Source organism: Thalassophryne amazonica, chromosome 6 (assembly GCF_902500255.1).
Source record: "Thalassophryne amazonica chromosome 6, fThaAma1.1, whole genome shotgun sequence".
Taxonomy (NCBI): Eukaryota; Metazoa; Chordata; class Actinopteri; order Batrachoidiformes; family Batrachoididae; genus Thalassophryne; species Thalassophryne amazonica.
The window spans coordinates 20849787-20877550 of NC_047108.1; the positions used below are offsets into that span (position 1 = coordinate 20849787).

At 45.3% G+C, this 27764-nt stretch overlaps 1 protein-coding gene across 1 annotated transcript in view; it reads left to right on the forward strand.

Annotated features, from left to right (window-relative positions):
• Window positions 1-27764, forward strand: part of itpr3 (inositol 1,4,5-trisphosphate receptor, type 3) — a 230263-nt gene that overhangs the window by 59399 nt on the left and 143100 nt on the right. The window contains exons 4-6 of the mRNA XM_034171879.1: window positions 14601-14699; window positions 16108-16191; window positions 27207-27353. Of these exons, the coding sequence (XP_034027770.1) occupies window positions 14601-14699; window positions 16108-16191; window positions 27207-27353 (330 nt within the window). The remainder of the gene's footprint in view (window positions 1-14600; window positions 14700-16107; window positions 16192-27206; window positions 27354-27764) is intronic.

Consider the following 27764-nt stretch of genomic DNA (forward strand, 5'->3'; position numbering starts at 1 on the left):
TATTGTTACATGGGAAACAAGGTACCAGTAGATTCTCACAAATCCAGGTGTTCACAATAATAGTAGCATCTGCTGTTGATGCTACAAAGTCAAAACTATTATCTTCAAACTGCTTTTTTTAGCAAACTTGTGAATCACTAAACTAGTATTTAGTTGTATAACCACAATTTTTCATGATTTCTTCACATCTGCGAGGCATTAATTTTGTTGGTTTGGAACCAAGATTTTGCTCGTTTACTAGTGTGCTTGGGGTCATTGTCTTGTTGAAACACCCATTTCAAGGGCATGTCCTCTTCAGCACAAGGCAACATGACCTCTTCAAGTATTTTGACATATCCAAACTGATCCATGGTACCTGGTATGCAATATATGGGCCCAACACCATAGTAGGAGCAACATGCCCATCTCATGATGCTTGCACCACCATGCTTCACTGTCTTCACTGTGAACTGTGGCTTGAATTCAGAGTTTAGGGGTCGTCTCACAAATTGCCTGCGGCCCTTGGACCCAAAAAGAACAATTTTACTCTCATCAGTCCACAAAATATTCCTCCATTTTTCTTTAGGCCAGTTGATGTGTTCTTTGGCAAATGATAACCTCTTCTGCACGTCTTTTATTTAACAGAGGGACTTTGCGGGGGATTCTTGCAAATAAACTAGCTTCACACAGGCGTCTTCTAACTGTCACAACACTTACAGGTAACTCCAGACTGTCTTTGATCATCCTGGAGCTGATCAGTGGATGAGCCTTTGCCATTCTGGTTATTCTTCTATCCATTTTGATGGTTGTTTTCCGTTTTCTTCTATGCATCTGTTTTTTTGTCCAATTTAAAGCATTGGAGATCATTGTAGATGAACAGCCTATATTTTTTTGCACCTGCGTATAAGTTTTCCCCTCTCCAATCAACTTTTTAATTGAACTACGCTGTTCTTCTGATCAATGTCTTGAACATCCCATTTTCCTCAGGCTTTCAAAGAGAAAAGCATGTTCAACAGGTGGTGGCTTCATCCTTAAATAGGGGACACCTGATTCACACCTGTTTGTTCCACAAAATTGACAAATTCACTGACTGAATGCCACACTACTATTATTGTGAACACCCCCTTTTCTACATTTTTTTACTAATAGCCCAATTTCATAGCCTTAAGAGTGTGCATATCATGAATGCTTGGTCTTGTTGGATTTGTGAGAATCTACTGAATCTACTGGTACCTTGTTTCCCATGTAACAATAAGAAATATACTCAAAACCTGGATTAATCTTTTTAGTCACATAGCACTACTATTATTCTGAACACTACTGTAAGAGTGGGTTTGTGAGCCTTTTTCAGAGTGGGTTCATGAGCCTTTATCAGAGTGGGTTCATGAGCCTTTTGACCATGATAAAACATGGTGCCTGTACAAACTTCAGCTGTTTACGTGTTCCCTCCCACAATTTTGTGCACTTGGTTGGACACACCCTGAATTGTGTATTCATAAAGACAAACGTGCTCAACGGATGAGACGCAGGACTTGTGCATTTGAAAGATGCAGTTGTTGGTGCGTGCATTTGTTTTGTTTTTTTGTGTGTTTGCAGACGTTTTAACACATGTAAACGTCTAGTCATCAAAGGGATGAATGTCTGTTTATATCAGGCTTGAAAATACAAAATGGCTGGACACAAATGCTAGGCTCAGACTCAGAGTGGAATTGTTCAAAAAGGTTTACTGGAAAGACAAGCAGGGTTCGGTACACAAAAAAGCAGTCCAGAAGAAGCAACAGAAACAAGTTCATCAGGCTGAGACATTGTCCAAAAAACAAGCAGGTGGTCATGAATACATGGCGAGGCAAGAAGGACGAGAAAAATGCAAAGAACAAGGCTGGAAGCAAAGGCATGGAGCACAACAATCTGGCGGGGAACACCTTTGGACGAGGTGAGGTTTAAATACCGGAAGGTGATGAGCTACAAATGGGCAGCAGGTGTGAGGGAAAGATCCAGGACGTGGAAGTGGAAAGGTAGAGGGGCACACCCAACACCAAACACCCAGTGACAAACAAGAAAAGTGAAGGCAGAAAACCCCAAGCAAAAAGACAGGCAAGAAAATATAAAATACAAAAACAGCAACCCACAATCCCAAACCCTGACTGTTTAGACATTTTGAACACTTCATTTCATTTTGTTGTAAAATTCTGACCTTTTGTTTTATCAGGTTTGAAATATAAAGTATTTTTCAGGACAACCATTTTGTTTCATATCATATTTGTTTAACAGCATTGGGTTTTGTTTGTTTTGTTGGAACTGATTTATAATGAACGTTTTGCTTTTTTCAAATGTTTTTATTAGAACAAAACAAATGACAAGAATACATAATTCCTTTCTTTTTTACATATGTACCCATTGATACACATTACAAACAGTATAATACTGACACAATAGTGCACAAAAAAAATACAGTGCAAATTAATTTGTTTTTTGTTTTTTTTTTAACAGAAAGAAAAAAATATACAAAATTACCCTGCCCCCACTTCACATCTCAGCTCCTTAAAGTCGACATAAAACCTCGTTGGATATATACACACATTTACACAACAAATGTGAAATGTAAAAGCAATGACAGGCACATTCAGTTAAGCAAAACCTCCAAAATTGAAAAATAAGAAATAAAACATTGACACTTATTGTAAAACCTTAGTGTACATCCTCATAAAGTGTATTTAATTTTCTCGAATTTTAGAGAGACAGACTGGAGTCTTGTCCTGGGTGTAACCCGCCTCACGCTTTATGACTGCTAGGATAGGATCCAGCCCCCCACGACCCTTGATTGGACTAAGCAGTTGAAGGTGTGTGTGTGTGTGTGTGTGTGTGTGTGTGTGTGTGTGTGTGTGTGTGTGTGTGTGTGTGTGTGTGTGTGTGTGTGTGTGTTTTAGAGAAAACATCATGTCTTTAAGCCACAAGGAAATTGAGGGACGTTTATCAGACTTCCAATGTAACAATAAGGAATGTCTAGCAATTCAAGATGTAAAAGCAATAATGTCCTTTTGAGCAGAATTGAATGCTAAAGAGGAGTCAGGAACACCAAATATAGTAGCAAGCAGATAAGGCTGCATATTCACTTTGAGAACAGAAGAAATGACTGAGAAAGAACTTGACCAAAATTTACGAGGTCTATTAGAAAAGTATCCGACCTTATTATTTTTTTCAAAAACCATATGGATTTGATTCATATCTTTTTACGTCAGCCAAGCTTGAACCTTTGTGTGCATGCGTGAGTTTTTCCACGCCTGTCGGTTGCGTCATTCGCCTGTGGGCAGGCTTTGAGTGAGCACTGCTCCACCCCTCTCGTCGTTGTTTCATTGCGAGGAAATGGCGGAATGATTTGGGCTTTTTTTCCATCAGAATTTTTTCAGAAACTGTTAGAGACAAGTAGCTGGAAACCATTCGAAAAATTTATCTGGCTTTCGGTGAAAATTTTACGGGCTTCACAGAGAATAAGGACTGTTACTACAGCTTTAAGGACGTCCCACAATGACGCACGGCGCGCCGCGCTCCAAGCCGCCATCGAGAGGCAGAAACCACCACATCATTTCTAAACGGATGGCTGTGTGGAGCTGGGACCGTCGTGAGCAATTTCTCTGGATATCACAAGAGCTGGACATCAGCCATTTTCCGGCAGAGTTCACTTTTAACAAGAGATTTTGTCATGGAAACTCCGGATAAAGCGGAAGAAAATGGATGGATGGATGGATTTTGTCATGGAAAGCCGCGCGGAGGCTTCGCGCGTCAGGACCGATTCACTGATCGAGTGAGACAAAGGAACACCTCTGTTTCGGAGTGCCAGGGGACAATTTGGGACATGCCTATCTTGGCTTTTAATGCTTACCAGCCCAGTGAGTATAAGAGAAATTGTGGAGAGCTGGGCATGTCCCAACTTGTCACCTGGCACGCCGAAACGGAGGTGTTCCTTTGTCTCGCTCGATCAGCGAATCGGTCCTGACGCGCGAAGCCTCCGCGCGGCTTTCCATGACAAAATCCATCCATCCATCTTCTTCCGCTTTATCCGGAGTCGGGTCGCGGGGGCAGCAGCTCAAGCAAAGCCGCCCAGACCTCCCGATCTACACACACCTCCCCCAGCTCCTCCGGGGGAACCCCAAGGCGTTCCCAAGCCAGCCGAGAGATGTAATCCTTCCAACGTGTCCTGGGTTTTCCCCGGGGCCTCCTCCCAATGGGACATGCCCGGAACACCTCTCCAGCGAGGCGTCCAGGGGGCATCCGGAAAAGATGCCCGAGCCACCCCAACTGACTCCTTTCGACGTGGAGGAGCAGCAGCTCGACTCCGAGCTCCTGAGTGACCGAGCTCCTCACCCTATCTCTAAGGGAGCGCCCAGCCACCCTGCAGAGGAAACTCATCTCGGCCGCTTGTACCCACGATCTCGTTCTTTCCGTCATGAGCCAAATCTCATGACCATAGGTGAGGATTGGAACGTAGATCGAGCTCCTCACCCTATCTCTAAGGGAGCGCCCAGCCACCCTGCGGAGGAAACTCATCTCGGCCGTTTGTACCCGCGATCTCATTCTTTCGGTCATGAGCCAAATCTCATGACCATAGGTGAAGATCGGAACGTAGATCGATCGGTAAATTGAGAGCTTTGCCCCCCTACTCAGCTCTCTCTTCACCACGACGGTCCGATACAGTGACCACATCACTGCAGACACTGTACCGATCCGTCTATCGATCTCACGCTCCATCCGTCCCTCACTCGTGAATAAGACCCCGAGATACTTAAACTCCTCCACTTGAGGCAAGGACACTCCACCGACCTGAAGAGGGCAAAGCACCTTTTTCCGGAATTGGAGGTGCTGATTTTCATCCCGGACGCCTCACACTCGGCTGCAAACCGCCCCAGTGCATGCTGAAGGTCCTGATTTGATGAAGCCAACAGAACCACATCATCCGCAAACAGCAGAGACGAGAGTCTGTCGTTCCCAAACCAGACCCCCTCTACACCCTGGCTGCGCCTAGAAATTCTGTCCATAAAAATAATGAACAGAACCGGTGACAAAGGGCAGCCCTGGCGGAGGCCAACGTGCACTGGAAACAGGTTTGACTTACTACCGACAATGCGAACCAAGCTCCTGCTGTGATCGTACAGGGACCGGATAGCCCTTAGCAAAGGACCCCGGACCCCGTACTCCCGGAGCACTCCCCACAGGGTGCCCAGAGGGACACGGTCGAACGCCTTCTCCAGATCCACAAAACACATGTGGACTGGTTGGGCGAACTCCCATGAACCCTCGAGCACCCGATGGAGCGTGTAGAGCTGGTCCAGTGTGCTGCGACCAGGACGAAAACCACACTGCTCCTCCTGTATCCGAGGTTCGACCATCGGTCGAATTCTCCTCTCCAGTACTCTGGAATAGACCTTACCGGGGAGGCTGAGTAGTGTGATCCCCCTATAGTTGGAACACACCCTCCGGTCCCCCTTCTTAAACAGAGGGTCCACCACCCCGGTCTGCCAATCCAGAGGCACTGTCCCTGCTCGGCACGCGATGTTGCAGAGGCATGTCAGCCAAGACAGTCCCACAACAGCCAGAGACTTAAGGTACTCAGGACGGATTTCATCCACCCCAGGAGCCTTGCCACCAAGGAGCTTTCCAACCACCTCGGTGACTTCTGCCTGGGTAATGGATGAGTCCGCCTCTGGGTCCCCAGTCTCTGTCTCCTCTTCGGAAGACGTGACAATGGGATTGAGGAGATCCTCGAAGTACTCCTTCCACCGCCCAACAACATCCCCAGTCAGAGTCAACAGCTCCCCACCCGTACCATAAACAGTGCCGGTGGAGAGCTGCTTCCGCCTCCTGAGGCGTCGGACGGTTTGCCAGAATCTCTTCGAGGCTGACCGATAGTCCTCCTCCATAGCCTCCCCGAACTCCTCCCAGACCCGAGTTTTTGCCTGTGCGACCGCACGGGCTGCGGCATGCTTGGCCTGCCGGTACCTGTCAGCTGCCTCTGGGGTCCCACCTATCAACAAAGATAAGTAGGACTCCTTCTTCAACTTGACAGCATACCTTACTTCCGGTGTCCACCACCGGGTTCGGGGATTGCTGCCGCGACAGGCACCAGAGACCCTGCGACCACAGGTACGAGCAGCCGCATCAGCAATGGAGGTGGAGAACATGGTCCACTCGGACTCCATGTCTCCAACCTCCCCCGGGATCTGGGAGAAGCTCTCCCGGAGGTGGGAGTTGAAGACCTCCCTGACAGAGGGTTCCGCCAGTTGTTCCCAGCAGACCCTCATGATACGTTTGGGCCTGCCAGGTCTGACCGGCTTCCTCCCCTCCCAGCGGATCCAACTCACCACCAGGTGGTGATCGGTCGACAGCTCTGCCCCTGTCTTTACCCGAGTGTCCGACACTCAGATGATACGACTACAAAGTCGATCATCGACCTCCGGCTCAGGGTGTCCTGGTGCCACGCGCACTTATGGGCACCCTTGTGCTCGAACATGGTGTTCATGATGGACAAACTGTGACTAGCACAGAAGTCCAACAACTGAACACCACTCGGGTTCAGATCGGGGAGGCCGTGCTTCTCGATCACCCCCCTCCAGGTCTCACTGTCGCCGCCCACGTGGGCGTTGAAATCCCCCAGGAGAACAATGGAGTCCCCAGTCGGAGCGCTATCTAGTACCCCTCCCAGGGACTCCACTGCTGCTCGGCCCGTAGGCCGAGACAATGGTGAGAGACCTGTTCCCCCGACCCGAAGGCGTAGGGACGCGACCCTCTCGTTCACCGGAGTGAACTCCAACACATGGCGATTGAGCTGGGGAGCAATAAGCAATGCAACCCCAGCTCTCCGCCTCTCCCCGTGGGCAACGCCAGAAAAATGAAGCGTCCAGCCCCTCTCCAGGAGTTGGGTACCAGAACCCATGCTGTGCATGGAGGTGAGCCCAACTATCTCTAGTCTGTATCTCTGAACCTCCTGCACAAGCTCAGGCTCCTTGCCCCCCAGCGAGGTGACATTCCACGGCCCAACAGCCAGGGGCTGTGAGCATGGGCCAGGCCACCCGCCCTCGACCGCCACCCAATCCTCTCTGCACCTCTCTGCTACCCCTCTGGCTGCCACCTTATTGGGGTGGGGGAGTTTGTGTACCCGGATGATCCTAGGAGCTATGTTGTCGGGGGCTTTGTGCTCCCTGTAGGGTCTCCCAAGGCAAACAGGTCCTAGGTGACGGGTCAGACTAAGGGCAGCTCAGAACCTCCATGACCAGTGAAAGATGAAGGACCAAGACGTCGCCCGCTATGGCGGTGCCGGGGTCCCACCCTGGAGCCAGGCCTGGGGTTGGGGCTCGCGCGCAAGTGCCTGGTGGTCGGGCCTTAGCCCATGGGGCCCGGCCGGGCTCAGCCCGAAGGAGCAACGTGGGCCCGCCCTCCTGTGGGTTCACCACCTGCAGAGGGGGCCATGGGGATCGGGTGCAGAGAGGATTGTTCCATGACAAAATCTCTTGTTAAAAGTGAAATCTGCTGGAAAATGGCTGATGTCCAGCTCTTATGATAACCAGAGAAATTGCTCACGACGGTCCCAGCTACACACAGCCATCCGTTTAGAAATGATGTGGTGTTTTCTGCCGCTCGATGGCGGCTCGGAGCGCGGCGCGCCGTGCGCCATTGTGGGGCGTCCTTAAAGCTGTAGTAACACTCCTTCTTCTCGGTGAAGCCCGTAAAACTTTCACCGAAAGCCAGATAAATTTTTTGAATGGTTTCCAGCTGCTTGTCTCTAACAGTTTTTGAAAAAATTCTGATGGGAAAAAAAGCCCAAATCATTCCGCCATTTCCTCGCAATGAAACGATGACGAGAGGGGTGGATCACTCCTCCCACAAGGCGTGCTCACAGGCGAATGACGCAACCGACAGGCGTGGAAAAACTCACATGCGCACGAAGGTTCAAGCTTGGCTGACGTAAAAACATATGAATCAAATCCATATGGTTTTTGAAAAAAGTAATAAGGTCGGATACTTTTCTAATACACCTCGTATATAGTGAAGGACAGAAAACGAACTTGTGGCCAAGATGACATGGAGAGCCTTTACAGGTGTCGCATACATCCACAATATCAGGGTATATCTCAGGAAGTCTAGATTTGAAGAAATGAACCCTATGTATGACTTTAAATTGAAACGAGCACAAGAGGAAGAAGATCTTATTCTGTCAATGACATCTTCCCAGAGCTCTTCACTTAGTTGCATTCCTAACTCTTTATCTCAAGCTTTTTTAATTTTGACACTTGAGTCCATACTGAAAGTTAAAATAAAATGACAGATCTTTGATATCAGTCCTTTCTGATGTGGATAATGTGAGAGCATTTTTCCCAGAGCTGTTTAGGAGGTGCAGACGGAAAATTTGGGAAACGTTTAGAGACAAAATTCTGAATTTGTAAATAATGAAACAGACACGTACCAGGTAAATTATACTTGGAAGATAAATTAGCAAAACTATCAAATACCTCCGACATGTATGGATTTCTTATTTGTTTTATGCCCCTATGATACCAAACTGAAAATGATGCCTGAAAAGGAACTGAAATTATTTAAAACACACAAGACCATGGTGATAGAATTAACAAGATTTGATACAACAAAAACTCACTCACTCATCACTCACTCATCTTCAACCGCTTTTCTGGGTCGCCGGGGCAACAGTTCTAGCAGGGGACCCCAAACTTCCTTTTCCCGTGCCACATTGACCACCTCTGACTGGGGGATCCCAAGGCGTTCCCAGGCCACTGTGGAGATATAATCTCTCCACCTAGTCCTGGGTCTTCCCAGGACTAGGACATGCCTGGAACACCTCCCTAGGGAGGCCCCCAGGAGGCATCCTTACCAAATGCCAGAATCACCTCAGCTGGCTCCTTTCAACACGAAGGAGCAGCGGCTCTACTCCGAGCTCCCCATGGATGGCCGAACCTCTCACCCTATCTCTAAAGAAGACACCAGCCATCCTCCTGAGGAAGCAGATTCCAGCCGCTTGTACCCGCAATCAATTTTTTTCAGTCATGACCCAACCCTCATGACCATAGGTGAAAGTAGGAGCAAAGAATGACCAGTAGATCGAGATCTTCACCTTTTGGGTCAGCTCCCTTTTTGTCACAACAGTACGGTAGAGCGAATGCAGTACCGCCCCTGCTTTGCAGATTCTCCGGCCAATCTCACACTCCATCATTCCCTCACTTGTGAAAAAGATTCCAAGGTACTTGAACTCCTTCACTTGGGGCAAGGCCATATTCCCAACCCGGAGTAGGCAATCCATTGGTTTCCTGCTGAGAACCATGGCCTCAGATTTAGAGGTGCTGATCCTCATCCCAGCCGCTTCACACTCGGCTGCGAACTGATCTAGTGAGTGTTGGTCACTGGCCGATGAAGCCAACAGGACCACATCATCTGTAAAAAGCAGAGATGAGACCCTGAGCCAACCAAACCAGAAACCCTCCTCCCCTCCCCCTGACTACGCCTAGATATCCTGTCCATGAATATCACAAACAGGATTGGTGACAAGGCCCAGCACCTGGTGGAGGCCAACCTCCACCGGAAACGAGTCCGACTTACTGCCGAGCATCCAAACACAGCTCTCGCTTTGCAAGTACAGAGATTGGATGGGCCTGAGAAGGGACCTCCTCACTCCATACTCCCGCAGCACCTCCCACAGTATCTCCCGGGGTACCCGATCATAGGCCTTCTCCAAGTCCACAAAACACATGTAGACTGGGTGGGCATATTCCCAGGCACCCTCCAGGATTCTTGTGAGAGTAAAGAGCTGGTCGGTTGTTCCACAACCAGGATGGAACCCGCATTGTTCCTCTTCAATCAGAGGTTCGACTATCGGCTGATTTCTGGACAGATCTCCTCAACCCCCAGGGCCTTGCCACTGTGGAGTTGTTTGACTACCCCAGTGACTTCCACCAAGGAAATTGATGAAAATCCTCCATCAGCTTCCAGCTCTGCCCCTACTATAGCGGGTGCTCCGGTCTGATGCAGGAGTTCCTCAAGTTGTTCCTTCCAGCACTGGATTACATTCTCAGTTGAGGTCAACAGAGTCCCATCCTTACTGTAGACAGCTTGGATGGTTCCCCGTTTTCCCCTCCTGTGGTGCCCCATGATCCACCAGAAGCACCTTGGTGCCGACCGAAAGTCCTTCTCCATGGTTGCTCCGAACTCCTCCCACACCCACTGCTTTGCCTCCCCCACAGCAGAGGCTGCTGCCCTTCGGGCCTGTCGGTACCTTGCAACTGGCTCTGGAGTCCTCCGAGATAATATCTCCCAGAAGGACTCCTTCTTCAGTCGGACGGCTTCCCTGACCACCGGTGTCCACCACGGGTTCGAGGGTTGCCGCCCCTGGAGGCACCTAAGACCGTCAGGCCACAGCTCCCTGCTGCAGCTTCAGCAATGGAAGCTTTGAACATTGCCCATTCTGGTTCAATGCCCCCAACCTCCACAGGGATGCTAGAGAAGCTTTGCCGGAGGTGTGACTTGAAGATCTGTCAGACAGTGGGCTTCACCAGACAATCCCAGTTCACCCGCACTATCCGTTTGGGCTTACCAGGTCTGTCCAAAGTCCTCCCCCACCTTCTGATCCAACTCACCACCAGATGGTGATCAGTTGACAGCTCTACCCCTCTCTTCACCCGAGTGTCCAGAACAAAAACTCATCAGTTGAATTAGAAATAAAATCACAAAGCTCATCTGCCAGTAAAAGTGAATTAAACATCCACAAAGGCCATCTATATTTGTAGGAAGGGACTTGAATATCCAGTAGTAATTGTATGTGGTCTGATATTATTATACTCAAATAATCAGAAGAAACTACACATGAATTGAGATTTTGATCAATGAAAAATAATCAATTCTGGAGTAATAATGATGCACCATGGAAAAGAAAGAATTTTTTTTTTTTTTTTTACTGGCTGGATTTTGGGATCTCCATGGGTCAATTACACCATTCTGTATCATAAAATCAGAGAACGCTTGAGCCGTTTAAGATTTATTTAGATTACGGGGATTGGATCAGTCTAACACTGGGTCAAAGACACAATTTAAGTCTCCCCCTAAAATTAACAAATGAGAATTCAGAAATGGGAGGCTGCTCGATAATTTATTTGCAAACTCAGCATCGTCAAGGTTTGGCGCATATACGTTGGCCAACAGAACCTTTTTTACATTAACATACCAACAACTATGACGCATCTTCCATATTTATGAGCTATAAATAACGTCAGCAGTCGAAAACTTTACTGTTACTAATCAAAATAACCCCCCCCCCCCCCCCCCCCCCCCCCCCCCCCGATTTAGAATTAAAGTCTGAGTGAAAAATTTGACTCACCCAAGGGCAGTGTAACCTTCTGTGTTCTTTACTACAAAGATGGGTCTCCTGTAAGAACACTGCAGAAGGTTTTAACCGTTTCAGGTGGGGAAAAAAACAGGATGACCCCTGCCCTTGATATTCCATCGAATAAATTGAAGAGACGTGCCTGGTCCTGCCATGCCAGGGTCTACAGTGGTATTAACCATTTAGCAAAATGGGAAAATGCTAAATAATCATAAACACCTGAGATCGATGCCCCCCTCCCCCACCCACCCATAAAACAGAAAAATAAAAAACAAGCCCAAACCGGAACAACACCCAAAGCCCCCATATAAACACAGAACAATGGAGACGTCAGTGTTATGCAGCGCAAAAAAAACATTGTCCACAATAAAACATGAACAACTTGGAGAAACAGCAGAGCAAACAGATACAGAAGTAAATTCAAAAAGGTAAATAACTCCCACAATTTCAAAATTAGAATAACAGTATGTACAAATGATTTTATTATATTGTAACCTTCATCCAAACAAGATAGAGAAAAGCAAAACGTCTATGTAATAAAAAAAACATATATGACATCAAAGTAATAATTAATGCCATTAATAGATGCTAGCATGGGTTACTAATATTTAACCAAACAAAACAAACAATGACAACTTTATTGCCCAAGTGATGCAACTAATCCTGAAGTTCCAACAAAAGTAAAATCCATATATTTATATAAACACACAGTCTACGGTCTTGATTCTAAGTCCTCACATTTGTCTTCCAGCATGGTAACTTTAGCGTTAAGGTGCTCAAGAGTTGTATTCATACCGGTGTTGTCATCAGTACAGCCGTCAGCGCCTCCTTCTCATCTCCCATTGTACAACCCCTGGCAAAAATTATGGAATCACCGGCCTCGGAGGATGTTCATTCAGTTGTTTAATTTTGTAGAAAAAAAGCCGATCACAGACATGACACAAAACTAAAGTCATTTCAAATGGCAACTTTCTGGCTTTAAGAAACACTATAAGAAATCAGGAAAAAAAAATTATGGCAGTCAGTAACGGTTACTTTTTTAGACCAAGCAGAGGGAAAAAAATATGGAATCACTCAATTCTGAGGAAAAAATTATGGAATCATGAAAAACAAAAGAACGCTCCAACACATCACTAGTATTTTGTTGCACCACCTCTGGCTTTTATAACAGCTTGCAGTCTCTGAGGCATGGACTTAATGAGTGACAAACAGTACTCTTCTTCAATCTGGCTCCAACTTTCTCTGATTGTTGTTGCCAGATCAGCTTTGCAGGTTGGAGCCTTGTCATGGACCATTTTCTTCAACTTCCACCAAAGATTTTCAATTGGATTAAGATCCGCACTATTTACAGGACATTGCATTGACCCTATGTGTCTTTTTGCAAGGAATGTTTTCACAGTTTTTGCTCTATGGCAAGATGCATTATCATCTTGAAAAATGATTTCATCATCCCCAAACATCCTTTCAATTGATGGGATAAGAAAAGTGTCCAAAATATCAACGTAAACTTGTGCATTTATTGATGATGTAATGACAGCCATCTCCCCAGTGCCTTTACCTGACATGCAGCCCCATATCATCAATGACTGTGGAAATTTACATGTTCTCTTCAGGCAGTCATCTTTATAAATCTCATTGGAACGGCACCAAACAAAAGTTCCAGCATCATCACCTTGCCCAATGCAGATTCGAGATTCATCACTGACTAAATGACTTTCATCCAGTCATCCACAGTCCACGATTGCTTTTCCTTAGCCCATTGTAACCTTGTTTTTTCTGTTTAAGTGTTAATGATGGCTTTCGTTTAGCTTTTCTGTATGTAAATCCCATTTCCTTTAGGTGGTTTCTTACAGTTCGGTCACAGACGTTGACTCCAGTTTCCTCCCATTCGTTCCTCATTTGTTTTGTTGTGCATTTTTGATTTTTGAGACATATTGCTTTAAGTTTTCTGTCTTGACGCTTTGATGTCTTCCTTGGTCTACCAGTATGTTTGCCTTTAACAACCTTCCCTTGTTGTTTGTATTTGGTCCAGAGTTTAGACACAGCTGACTGAACAACCAACATCTTTTGCAACATTGCGTGATGATTTACCCTCTTTTAAGAGTTTCATAATTCTCTCCTTTGTTTCAATTGACATCTCTCATGTTGGAGCCATGATTCATGTCAGTCCACTTGGTGCAACAGCTCTCCAAGGTGTGATCACTCCTTTTTAGATGCAGACTAACGAGCAGATCTGATTTGATGCAGGTGTTAGTTTTGGGGATGAAAATTTACAGGGTGATTCCGTAATTTATTCCTCAGAATTGAGTGAATCCATATTTTTTTTCCCTCTGCTTGGTCTAAAAAAGTAACCGTTACTGACTGCCACAATTTTTTTTTTCTTCATTTTTTATAGTGTTTCTTAAAGCCAGAAAGTTGCCATTTGAAATGACTTTAGTTTTGTGTGATGTCTGTGATCTGCTTTTTTTCCACAAAATTAAACAACTGAATGAACATCCTCCGAGGCCAGTGATTCTATAATTATTGCCAGGGGTTGTAGCCGTTAACTTAGCCAGTTTAGCATCAGTTGCAGCATAGTCGCTCGCTAGTTGCATTTTCATGGCTTGTAACTCAGTCTTAATAGATGACAAAGCATCTCCGAGAACTTCTTGCAGTAACGATTCCAGCCGTATCTTCTTTTAATGAAGACAGTATGTTGAGTTTCAGGGTGTCAGATACCCGGCTCACCTGTGTTGGGGCGGGTTCGACATCGTTCGACATCCGGAGCTGGTGGCACAGAAGCTGAGGCCTGTGAGCGCAGCTTCAGCTGCGTATGAATATTACGAGATTTCCCCTTTGCAGACATTACAAAGGGGTAGAAAAGAGGCACAAAGTGCAAAAATGTAAAGAAAAACACTTGGTTTACAATAAAAAGCACAGTTGAATAACAATTTTAATCCAAATTGGCAGGAGCCACACGTCCTACTCCATTGACTGCTCAGCAGCACCCCCGAACGTTTTGCTTTTATTGCTGATGATGATCATCACATCCTGTGGTGGATCTAGAAAACATTCTGAATCAGAACTTCTGAATTTTTTGCTGAACTGGTTCGTTCATCTCTGAAAAGGATGACGTGATCGATTCCAGCAGTTCCAGACGTTTGCTTTTAGTCACGGCTGTCCTACAGTAGTACTAGCAATAGTAATGTCACAGTACCTGGCCAGGAACAGTCAAGGTGTGAGGATCTGTATTGACTTCTTGCAGGTGGTGGTTGGAGATAAAGTCATCCTGAACCCGGTGAACGCTGGTCAGCCACTTCACGCTTCAGACTACGAACTAACGGACCATCCAGGATGCAAGGAGGTGAGGATGGACATGCCCACATTACAAACAGACAAATACCCACAGAGGTGACCCGCCGGCCGCTGTTTAAGTAAAATGTGCACGCGGTTCTGCGGGTGATCCCCAGTACCTGCAGCTCTGACTCTATGGTTTTTGGCAGCATCAGCATCATGCGAGGGTGGAGGCTGTTGGGGGCATGGCACACTGCACGTGAACACTGCTATGTTGGTGTCTGATACACAAATGCTCGGTGGTCATCTTCACACCTGTCTTCCCTGTCAGCAGCTAAATGGGTTCTCTTGAAGGGTAACTTGACAGTTTTTCAACCTGAACTCAATTTTTACAAGTTTTTGCTTCAGTTTTTTTCTTTGGGACAAAATGAATGATTATTGGTCCAGTATTGAGTTAAAATGCTAACACCGTCACTTGCTAACTTCTAGAGCAAGCTAACAGCTTCTTGTCACTACGGAATGGGTGAAGTCATTCTGAGAAATGTCTGCTAGCACTCAGAGGGTAGCCACTTACCTTACATGTTGCTGCTCGGCACTTTCGTTGGTACACAACAGGAAGTACGACAGTGTTATATAATTATTTATTTTATTTATTACATTTATATAGCACCAAATCACAGCAAGGCTGCCTCAAGGTGCTTCACAAGAGTAAGGTCTAACCTTACCAAGCCCTTGAGCAAGAACACAGGCGACAGTAGTAAGGAAAAACTCCCTCTGATGATTTGAGGACGAAACCTCAAGCAGACCAGACTCAGACCCTCTGCTTAGGCCATTTTAACAGTTACAAGGTTTATACAAAGGTTTACAGAGCTGAAGAAACAGAAAACAGGAATTTAAAACATCTGCTGCATCAGCTTCAGGCATGGCATCTTGTGGTCAGTCCAGAATCTCGTCGTCCACAGATGCCGCTCCCACGCACTTCCCTCTGCACCTCAGACAGAGATAAAAGAGCAGAATCACTCAGCTGGAAAAAACACACCTACAGTATAATTAATCAGCAGCAAATCAACAGGAAAGCAGAGAAAATATGAAGGTGATCGCCCGCCGCTAGCTCTAAGCTTCTTTAACAGACCCAGACTTGAGATGAATTTGAGGCTGACACCTGTTCCATTACTGATAAGATGAGTTAAAGGGATAAGAAGCCCCGTATGCCAACCATAAGAGAAGGAGAATAGATACGTCTTAAGTCTGGACTTGAACATCTCTACAGAATCTAACGGTTTTGTTGACGCAGGGAGATCATTCCACAGAACAGGGGCACAATAAGGGAAAGCTCTGTGACCTGCAGACTTTTTATTCATCCTAGGGACAGAAAGTAGTCCTGCACCCTAGTTATGTCCAATGTATGTAATATTAACTTCCACTGAGGACAGACTGTCAAAAAATGTTTGTCTTTTGTGTGTCTTGTCCTCCTACAGGTGAATTCTGTTAATTGCAACACAAGCTGGAAAATCAACTTATTCATGATGTTCAGCGACCACCGAGAGGAAGTCCTCAAAGGAGTGAGTCAACACACCCAAAAATACTTCAACTACTAGTATTACTACTACTGCTACTCCTCCTAATAATGAGGTTCTCAAAGGAGTGAGTCACCGCACCCAAAAATACTATTACTAGTAGTACTACTACTACTACTACTAATAACAATAATAATGAAGTCCTCAAAGGAATGAGTTACCGCACCAAAAAATATGACTACTACTATTACTAAATGATCTTTAGTATTATTATTAAATGATACTACTACTCTTATTAACTATGATTACTACTATTATTAAATGATCTTTGACTACTAGTCATTAAATACCTTTTCATTTCATTTCATACCTTGCTCTGGTTTTTCAGCTGCACCCTCTCCATCTGCTTCGGCAGCTCATCCTGAAAACAATAACATTAAGTGCATTTTTTTTAAATGCTCTTACTGCTCTCTGGAAACATTGAACCGAACCCTGGCCCAAGCACATTTGCACAGTGTTTTACACCTGCTGATTTTAAAGCAAGATCCGGTCTTGGAATAATACATATCAATGCAAGGAGTATGCAATCCAAGCTGGACATGATAAAAATATGGATCACCTCAACAAATGCAGACATTGTTGTCTTGTCTGAAACATGGCTGAAAAAGTCTGTTTCTGATAAGGAGATTTTTGTTGAAGGTTATAATGTGTTCTGTGCAGACCGCCAGAGAAAGGGTGGTGGGGTGGCGATTTATATTAAGTCAAAATTTGGTGTACAACTATTGCTTTCAGAGTCTGTGAGTAAAGAGCTTGAGTTACTGGCCCTGAATGTGGAGGTGTCCAAAGATCATCATATAATGTTAGTGGGTTGTTATTGGCCTCCATCTGCCCCCAGTTGTTCTCTAAACACCCTCATTATGTTTCTTTCTAAACTAAAATTTAATGAATTAGTGCTGGTTGGGGATTTAAATTGGGACTGGCTTTCACAGGCTTCTGAGGTTTTAAAAGCCCAATGTAATGATTTAAATCAGCAGATAGCTAATCCTGTCTCCTACAAGGCTAAACTTAAAATGTTCACAGAAATCTACATTGATTGATTTGGTTCTCACAAATAAGTGTTGTGTGGGCCGCTGAAGAGGAGGTACTGCTGACCCACCACCACAAGATGGCGCCCTGCTTGAAGCGCGGGCTTCAAGCACGAGAGGGCGTCGGAGCAACCAGGAGTGACAGCTGTCACTCATCATCCGTACCAGCTGTCACTCATCCACTACTCATCACCACCACCATAAAGGCCGGACTGCAACGAAGAGGAGGTCAAGACCGAGCTGTCAGACCCCCCTGAAACCATCATCCGTGGCCGCCCTTACCTGGGACGTGGAGAAGACCGTCCGGGAGGCCCTGACACGGAGCCCGGACCCGGGGACCGGTCCGAAGAACAAACTGTACGTCCCACCAGAGGCCAGGGCTGCGGTCCTTGACTTCTGTCACGGTTCCAAGCTCTCCTGTCACCCAGGGGTGCGAAGGACCGTGGCAGTGGTCCGGCAGCGCTTCTGGTGGGCGTCTATGGAAGCCGACGTCCGGGAGTATGTCTAGGCCTGCACCACCTGTGCCAGGGGCAAAGCCGACCACCACAAGGCCCAAGGCCTCCTCCAGCCTCTGCCTGTGCCTCGTCGCCCCTGGTCTCATATCGGCCTGGACTTTGTCACGGGCCTCCCGCCGTCCCAGGGAAACACCACCATCTTAACGATAGTGGACCGGTTCTCCAAGGCGGCCCACTTCGTGGCCCTCCCGAAGCTCCCGACGGCCCAGGAGACTGCAGACCTCCTGGTCCACCACGTCATGCGTCTGCATGGGATTCCATCAGACATTGTCTCGGATCGTGGTCCTCAGTTATCCTCCCAGGTCTGGCGGAGTTTCTGTAGGGAACTGGGGGCCACCGTCAGTCTCTCGTCTGGGGGTGGCAGAGCGGACTAACCAGGAACTGGAGCAGGCCCTCCGTTGCGTGACCTCCGCGCACCCGACGGCCTGGAGTGACCATCTGGCCTGGATCAAGTACGCTCATAACAGCCAAGTCTCGTCTGCCACCGGCCTCTCCCCATTTGAAGTGTGTTTGGGGTACCAGCCCCCATTGTTCCCGCTAGTGGAGGGAGATGTCGGGGTGCCCTCGGTCCAGGCCCATCTGAGAAGGTGCCGTCGGGTGTGGCATACCGCCCGCTCTACCCTGCTCAAAGCCCGGACGAGGGCCAAGAACCATGCAGACCGCCGGCGTGCCCCGGCCCCTGCGTATCAGCCTGGGCAGGAGGTTTGGCTTTCCACAAAGGACATTCCCCTGCAAGTGGAATCCCAAAAGTTGAAGGACAGATACATTGGACCTTTCCCCATCCTCAAAGTCCTTAGTCCAGCCGCAGTGAAGCTGAAGCTGCCAGCTTCACTGCGGATCCACCCGGTTTTCCATGTGTCACACATCAAACCTCACCACGTTTCACCCCTCTGTACCCCCGGACCGGCGCCGCCTCCTGCCCGGATCATCGACGGGGAGCCGGCTTGGTCCGTGCGCCGGCTCCTGGATGTCCGTCGGAAGGGCCAGGGGTTCCAGTATTTGGTGGACTGGGAGGGGTATGGACCCGAAGAACGCTCCTGGGTGAAGAGGAGCTTCATCCTGGACCCGGCCCTCCTGGCCGACTTCTACCGGCGGCACCCGGACAAGCCTGGTCGGGCGTCAGGAGGCGCCCATTGAGGGGGGGGTCCTGTTGTGTGGGCCGCTGAAGAGGAGGTACTGCTGGCCCACCACCACAAGATGGCGCCCTGCTTGAAGTGCGGGCTTCAAGCACGAGAGGGCGTCGGAGCAGCCAGGAGTGACAGCTGTCACTCATCATCCGTACCAGCTGTCACTCATCCACTACTCATCACCACCACCATAAAGGCCGGACTGCAACTCCACCTCCCCGCCGAGAAATCAGCTACCATTCAGGTAACTTTCTCTGCTGACTCAAATCATTGAGTGATAACCTGAACTTCTTTTGCAGCCGTTATCCTGTGGTGTTCTGCCTTATCTGTGGGATTGGCATTTGGTGTGATCAGCGACGGCTTCGCCTCACACCCCAAACCAAGATAAGTGGTTAAACAGGAGCTGCACGAGTGTGTGATTGGAGGTGGAGGTTCTCCCTCCTTTACTGAACACTGACTGTGGGAGTACTGAGTGTGCGAACTCACACTCATCAGGACTGTCTCTGTTCTCTGCCAGCAGTACCGGGTCTGACTGCTGAAGACAGCGGCCACCTGGGGCGCAGGGCTTGGCGGCTCCGGTGTTCTTCAGCTCCGTTGGTGGTGGAAGCTGTGTGGGGATCCAGCTCTTCTCTCGCCAGGCGTCTTCTATCGTCGAGCCTGCCCACACGTCACCTGGTGTATGATTGACAGTCCACCATATTGTTATTGTCTGTACGTCGTTGTGCGATTCACAACATTAAATTGTTACTTTTGGCTTATCCCCTGTTGTGGGTCCGTGTCACGTCACTTTCACAACAATAAGCCCTGTAAATATATTATTGTTATGTATTATTGTGTCTTTCCCAGTGATGTCAGCGATCATTGTGTGATAGGTGTTAATGGAGACACGAGCCTACCGAAAAGTGTCCCTCGTTTTATTGAAAAACATTATATGAAAAAATTTGTTGAACAGGCTTTTATTTATGATCTTTGTACTTTTCATTGGGACGTAGTTGCCCTCTTTGACGTAGAACTTGCCTGGAATTATTTTTATTCTGCTTTTATTCAAATTGTTAATAAACATGCACCTAATTGCAGATTTAGAGTTAAAGGGTGTGATAATCCATGGTTCTCTAGCGAATTATCAGACCTCTTGCATGAGCATAACTCTGCCTGGGCCAGAGCACAGAAGTCAGCTAAAGATTCTGATTGGCTCTATTTTAGACAATTAAGAAATAATTTTACATCTTCAGTTCGTAAGATCGAGGCTGACTATTACTTGTCTTCTATAACTGAAAATTTAAATTACCCAAAGAAGTTCTGGAGCATTATCAAATCCATGTCCAATCATTATAAATCTGCTAATCTTCCCGTTAATATTATTACCAATGGCCATAGAATGTAAAACAAATCCCTGTGAAATCCCTGCTTTTAACTTTGCTCCTGTTACAACTCCAGATGTTTTAACAGCTCTAAAAAAAAATCCAGGTGGTCTAGACAAATTAGAGCCCTTGTTTTTAAAACTTGCCTCAGATTTTATTGCGGAACAATTGTGCCACATTTTTAATCTTACTTTGGGTAGTAATAAAATCCCAGGAGTTTGGAAAAAGCCTTTGTGGTCCCCCTTTCCAAATGTGGTGATCCTACAGCTTTAAGTAATTACAGACCTATATCTAAACTCTCTGTTTTATCTAAAGTGACCAGGTGAAGGACTTTCTAGCCTCTAACTCTATTCTGTCTCCATTTCAATCAGGGTTTTGGAAAAACCACAGCACTACCACTGCTGCTTTGATGGTAGTGAACAATGTCTTAGAGGCCTTAGATAATAAACAGTGTTGCCTTTCTCTTTGTATTGATTTTTCTAAGGCTTTTGACACTGTGGATCACTGTATCCTATTAGACTGCCTAAAGGCTTGTGGTTCTCAGAGCAGGCAGTTGGATAGTTTGCAAATTATCTCTCTGGCAGAATCCAGGCGATTCAGTCAGATGGTCTCATATCTGAGGTACTGCACATACACAAAGGTGTGCCTCAAGGTTCAGTTCTGGGACCACTCTTATTTACTATTTATATTAACTGCATGGGACAGAATATTTCAAATGCAAATTTTCGTTTTTATACTGATGATATGGTCATTTACTGCTGTGCACCTACACCTGCACTAGCTTTTGTACATTTTCAGCGTGCTTTTAATTTGGTTCAGGATCAGCTTAGGCAGTTGCAACTTCTTCTGAATGTGGAAAAAACTAAACTCATGCTGTTTTCATCTACAAGAGCAACAGGAACATGGTCTGATGAAATTGTTAATATTGACGGGCAAGAAATTGAGCTTGTATCTTCTTTTAAGTATCTGGCGGTTTTATTGGATGAAAACTTGTCTTTTAAAGGCATATTCAACATGTTGCTAGAAAGGTGAAAGTTTTATTAGGTTTTTATTATAAAGACAAGTCTTTTTCTCTTTTAATGTCAAAAAGAGACTTGTGGAGTCTACATTCTTACCGCTCCTTGAATATGGTGATGTTTTATACCTGAATGTCTCTGCTCAGAGACATTCCTGCAAATGTTGGACAGTGTGTACCATGGAGCATTGAGATTTATAACAAACTATGTTGTTTTTTTAAACTCATCACTCTATACACTAAAGTTAGTTGGACATCTTTAAGTATATGCCGTCTTGGACATTGGTATGTGTTCATATATAAAGCCATTCTTGGGAAAATTTCCCACTACCTCTCCTCCTTATTGATTATATGGGATGGTTCACACAACCTGAGATCATCAAGCTTTGTACAGTTTGTTGTCCCCAGAGTTCGAAGTGAACTGGAAAAGAAGGCCTTTAGGTTTTCTGCACCCACTATGTGGAATAATCTGCAGACTGAATTTAAACTGCAAAACTTGGTGTCTTTGACTGTTTTTAAATCTGCAGTTAAAAGGCTGGAATGCAGACTTTCTGAATGTCACTGTTTCAACTGATGTTTCCTTACATATTTGTTCTGTATTAAGTCTGCATGACTGTTTGTTGAAACTGTGTATTTCTGCCATTTTTGGTCAGGTCTCCTTTGAAAAAGAGATCTTCTGATCTCAATGGGACAAACCTGGTGAAATAAAGGTTCCAACAACTACGACTATTACTGCTGATAATAATAATGAAGTCCTCAAAGGAGTGAGTCACTGCACCCAAAAATACTTGAACTACTAGTATTACTACTACTACTACTACTCCTAATATTGAAGTTCTCAAAGGAGTGAGTCACCGCAACCAAAAATACTAATACTATTACTATTGCTACTACTAATAAAGGAGTCGTCCAAGGAGAGAGTCACCAGACTCAAAAATACTTCTACTACTAGTATTACTACTACTAATATATTAACTACTACTAATAATAATAGTTTTTTCAGTGTAACTGCTGTGAATTTTAGCTCATTATTTTACTCCTGTGTGAACCTTGGGAGTGGTTAGTGTAGCAAACTTGAGTTATTGAGTTATTAAATAACCTACTAATTGAATCAAGGGTGCCTCGGCAGCACCAGAGGTATGGTAGTGATTTAAGTTGGTTAAATTTTAATTGAACATAGGTTGTCAACTCTTAGATTTGATTGAGGGTTCTCCTTGTGCACCAAGGAAGAATCATAGATTAACACCAAAAAGTCAGTTTTACCTTGTAAGTTATTAGGGGCACCACCTCTTTCCCTTTTTTCCCCCTTTTTCTTTTAATATTATAACAAGGTCATAATATCTGATATTGAAATTATGGAAGGAGGAAATTACAAAATCAGTCTCGAACTTCAGAAGAGTGAGTTCTCCGGTTTGAGACTCCACATACCTCTGATTAAATCAAACATCACAGGAGATTACAGAAGACTCAAACATTTATTGATTCGACAGATAAAAATGGAACAGAACATATCACAGTGATGTTTTGGGAATTCACGTAATTGTTGGGCACAGCTTAGGGGATCGGGCATTTTAGCCAGGCATAAGGCTTAATTGACTATGATGCTAAAAGGGGTCTGTGTAATGCTCTGTGGTTGCTCGGTTCTTCTGCCATGTTTTATGTTAGTATTTATTTGGTGATTATGTGTTCTGTGTGCCTTCCCTGTCTCTTGGTGCTGGGTGGTGGGCGTGGCAAGACTGTGGCACAGTCTTGACCACGCCCACTTCTGGATCCTTCTGTACAGGTGTTTCCTATCAGCAGCTCATCACCTAGGTGTATATAAGTCTCACTGGTTGCACTAGTTATTCGCTCGATCGTTGCGCCTTGTGCCCTCCAAGAACTACCCACTCGCTTGTCCGTCATGATTAACAAGGTGGGCAAGGCGTTGCATTCTCAGACTGCGATGACTCTTGAACTCAGACGCAAATTGGATGACATCTTGGAGTAGATGCGTGCCTTGCAGATGAAGTTGAAGATTTCGGAGGTCGGGGAATATTCTTAATTCATAATTGGGAATATTCTTAATTCATAATTGGGATTGGTTGTTCAAGTGGAACTGTAAAAAATGTTTTTCACTGCTAAAACCACAACACAGCAGGCTTATCAAGCCTGAAGGACAAATTGCCCGACTGCTTTCCTCCAGAGGAATGTCTTCAGGCCTTGGTGATTATTTGGCTCCTTTCTTATCTCAACCCACAAAGACAATAAACTGTTTTTCATAGGACTGAAGCATGCTCCACTCCCTCTCCCCACCCCCTCCTGCCCCCCATCACACACACCCCACTCTGGCTTCTGCTCACGTCACCCCCTTCCCTTCTGCTGGGGCGGCGCGGTTTTAGCTGCTGCTGGTCCCTGTTCTTCAAATTTAGTGCACATAAACAATGTCAAATGTGTATGTGCTGTCCTTAATTCTGATGTGTGCCATTATTACGGTAAACAAGTAATAACTGTGGACTAATTGCTGTCTGAGGTAACTGGAGTGTAAAGATAATTTCTCCACTGTGAGATCAATAAAGTATATCTCAAAGTATCTCATACTCAAAAAGTTACTTGTGGTCGATCTGTTGTTTACCTCCTGGGTGGAGTCATCAAAGAAGTGACTCACCACACCCAAAAATACTACAACTAATACTACTGCTGTGACTGCTACTACTACTAATAATAATGTAATGGAGTCCTCAAAGGAGTGACTCACCGCACCCAAAAATACTACAACTATTACTACTACTATTACGACTAATAATAATAATGGAGTCCTCAAAGAAGTGACTCACTGCATCCAAAAATACTACAACTAATACTACTGCTGTGACTGCTACTACTACTAATAATAATGTAATGGAGTCCTCAAAGGAGTGACTCACCGCACCCAAAAATACTACAACTATTACTACTACTATTATGACTAATAATAATAATAATGAAGTCCTCAAAGGAGTGACTCACCTTACCAAAAAATGCTGCGACTATTACTACGACTGCTACCATTAATCATAATAATGGAGTCCTCAGAGGAATGAGCCACCGCATCCAAAATACAACTACTATTACTACTACTATGACTGCTACAACTACTATTAATAATGGAATCTTCAGAAGAAGGAGTCAACGCACCTAAAAATACTACGACTACTACTACGACTACTATTACTACTACTAATGCTAATAAAGAAGTCCTCAAAGGAGTGAGTGAGTGAGTGAAAATACTGTGACTACTAGTGATGCTCCTACAACTACTACTAGTAATTATAGCTAGGACTGCAAGCAGTTATGTACGGGCCCTCGTGTCCACGCCACCGCCTCCCCGGGCCAGTGAGATTTCTGTTCATGGGCCGACTCTCATCACAAATGCGAAGTTTCAAGTCAATTAGACAAAGCATGAAGGCGTTATCATGACTTCATGTTCCATGGTGAATGGTCAAAATAATGGCACCATAGTGGCCACACCCTTCCACATAGAAAAAGCGTGATAACATTTGATCAGTATAGTGTCTGGATGATCTGAAAGAAATTTGAAGTGCACTGGACAAAATCCCTAGAAGGTGTTTGTTCAAATACAACATGTGGAAATCACGCCAAAATTACATGAAAATTCAAAATGGCTATCTTCCTGTTTGCAGTAGACCACTGGTGCAAGAGACTTTTCTGTATGTCTATGCAAGATACACGTGTACCAATTTGCATCTCCCTTCTCCAATGGGGAAGGGTTTTTGAATGTTGCAAGGGGGTGCTATAGAGGCAGTTTGCACCGCCCATGGGCAATGCCCCTGTAACCTGTTAGAGGGTGTCATGCTTGACATGTGTATCAATTTTCATGATATGAGAAAATTACATTCTTCCTTTTGATGTCTTTAATTTCATGGAGAAAGGTCAATATCGGACATGGGTGCCATTACTTGGCACCCATAGCTTCATGGCATTCATCGCACACGTTCACCATCTTGTTCTGCATGTTTTAGATGTAGAATGAAGTTTATGGAGTTAACTATGTGACATCAGTACATGTTAAAGTTTAAATAGGATATTTTCTGTTACCACTGGGGGGCGCTATGACTTAGGTGAGAAGTTAAGATATGGCGATGTTCAGGACAGATCCCTGATCATGTCATGCAAGGATTCTTCATGTCATGAAGAATCTGATGAAGTATGTGGGCGTGACAACCGTTCAAAGTAAAACGGCATGCTCTGAAACGCTCGCCAAAGTTTGACGAACAGTAGCAGCCACGCCTTTCTGACCTACAGAAATTCTTTTGATAACTTCTTATCAGCATAGGGTCATAATGATGTGTAGCAAATTTGAAGATGATTGGATGAAATCCCTAGGATGAGTTCATTCAAATGTAAGTTGTGGAAATGGCCGACTTCCTGCCTGGAGTAGACCAATGGTGCAGGAGACTTTTTTGTTCATCTGTGCAAGTCACACGTGTACCAATTTTCATCTACCTACTCCAAAAAAAACCCTATGGGGAGGGTTTTTTGAAAGTTGCAAGGGCATTTTGCCCTTCCCATGGGCGACGCCCCTATGAATTGTAAGAGGTTGTTGTGCTTGATCTGTGTATCAATTTTCATGATGATATGACAAAATTAAAGACATCAAAAGGAAGAACGGAATTTCATGGCGAAGGATCGATATTCGGCACGCCGTCACATGGTTGCCATTACTCGTAGCTTCATGGCAATCATCATGTTCAGTAACTTGTTCTGCATGTTTTAGAAGTGGAATTAAGTTGATGGGGTTAAGTGTGTGACATCAGTACCTGTTAAAGTATAAATAGGATATTTCCTATTACCACTGGGGGTGCTATGATGTAGGTGGGAAGTTAATATATGCAGATGTTCAGGGCAGAGCTCTGAACATTACTACTGCTACTACTACTAATAATAATGAAGTCCTCAAAGGAGTGAGTCACTGCACCCAAAAATACTTCTACTACTAGTACTACTACTATGACTGCTACTTCTAATAATGAAGTCCTCAATGGAGTGACGAAAAATTACTACTACTACTAGTATTACTACTATGACTGCTACTTCTAATAATGACATCCTCAGTGGAGTGTGTCACCACACCCCAAAATACCGCTACTACTACTGCTATTACTACTATGACTGCTACTACTAATAATGAAGTCCTCAATGGAGTGAGTCACCGCACCCAAAAAGCACTACGACTACTAGTACTATTACTAAGTAATAATAATATTTTAATCTGACCTGTTGACAGCACATGGAGTAAATGAAGGTTTTTTTTTTTTAATCTGGCCTGTTGACAACATACAGAGTAAATGAAGGTTTTTAACCCTCTGGGGCCGACGCCATCGTATACGACGGCTAAGACCAAGCTTTGCTAAATTATAAATAACTTTTTAATGATATGAGATAGAAACTTACTTTTTTTTTTGCTGTAACGTTAACTCTGTGGACTTTCGAGCCAGCCATCAACCATATTTGTACTCCTCATGAAAGCTGTGTGATGACATGCACAATGTGAGTGTCCAATCGGAATTGGTTCACCGTCACATGGTTTTCCAAAATCCAATCATAGGGCAGATTCACCTCACGTGAAAAGCCAAAGATCATTTTCAGGAGTGATATGTTACTAGTTGGCCCGTTTCAATAGGCCCCTGGGTGCCCCAATGAGTACATGCTATTCCAATGCACCCTTCGCCCTGTAGATGAAAATAAACCCCAATATTGTCAGAGTCACATGTGTGACTCTGCGTCCTCACTCGGTGACTCTGCGTCCTCACTCGGTGACTCTGCGTCCTCACTCGGTGACTCTGCCTCCTCACTCGGTGACTCTGCCTCCTCACTCGGTGACTCTGCCTCCTCACTCGGTGGCTCTGCGTCCTTACTCTGTGACTTTGCCTCTTCACTTGGTGACTCCGCCTCCTCACTCTGTGACTCCGCCTCCTCAGGGCGACGTGGTGCGTTTGTTTCATGCCGAACAGGAGAAGTTTCTGACGTGTGATGAGTACAAGAGCAAACTGCACGTCTTCCTGCGAACCACACTGAGACAGTCGGCGACGTCAGCTACCAGCTCCAACGCCCTGTGGGAGGTTGAGGTACGCAGACGCGTGCGCACACACACACACACACCGAATTACACACACACACACATCCAAATTCACGCCCAAACGCAAATACTAACGCAAATACGCACCCAAATACATGCCTAACTACACACATAAATACACACGCAAATACATGCCCAAATACACACACAAATACACAGGCGCATACATACACAAACGCAAATACACACACACACGCAAATACATATGCAAATACACACACAAATACACGCCCAAATACACACGCAAATACATGCCTAACTTCACACACAATTACACACGCAAATACACATCCACACACAAATACCCAAATACACATGCAAATACTCGCACAAATGCATACCAAAAATACAAGCCCAAATACACATGCAAAAACACAAGCACACACACATGCAAATAACC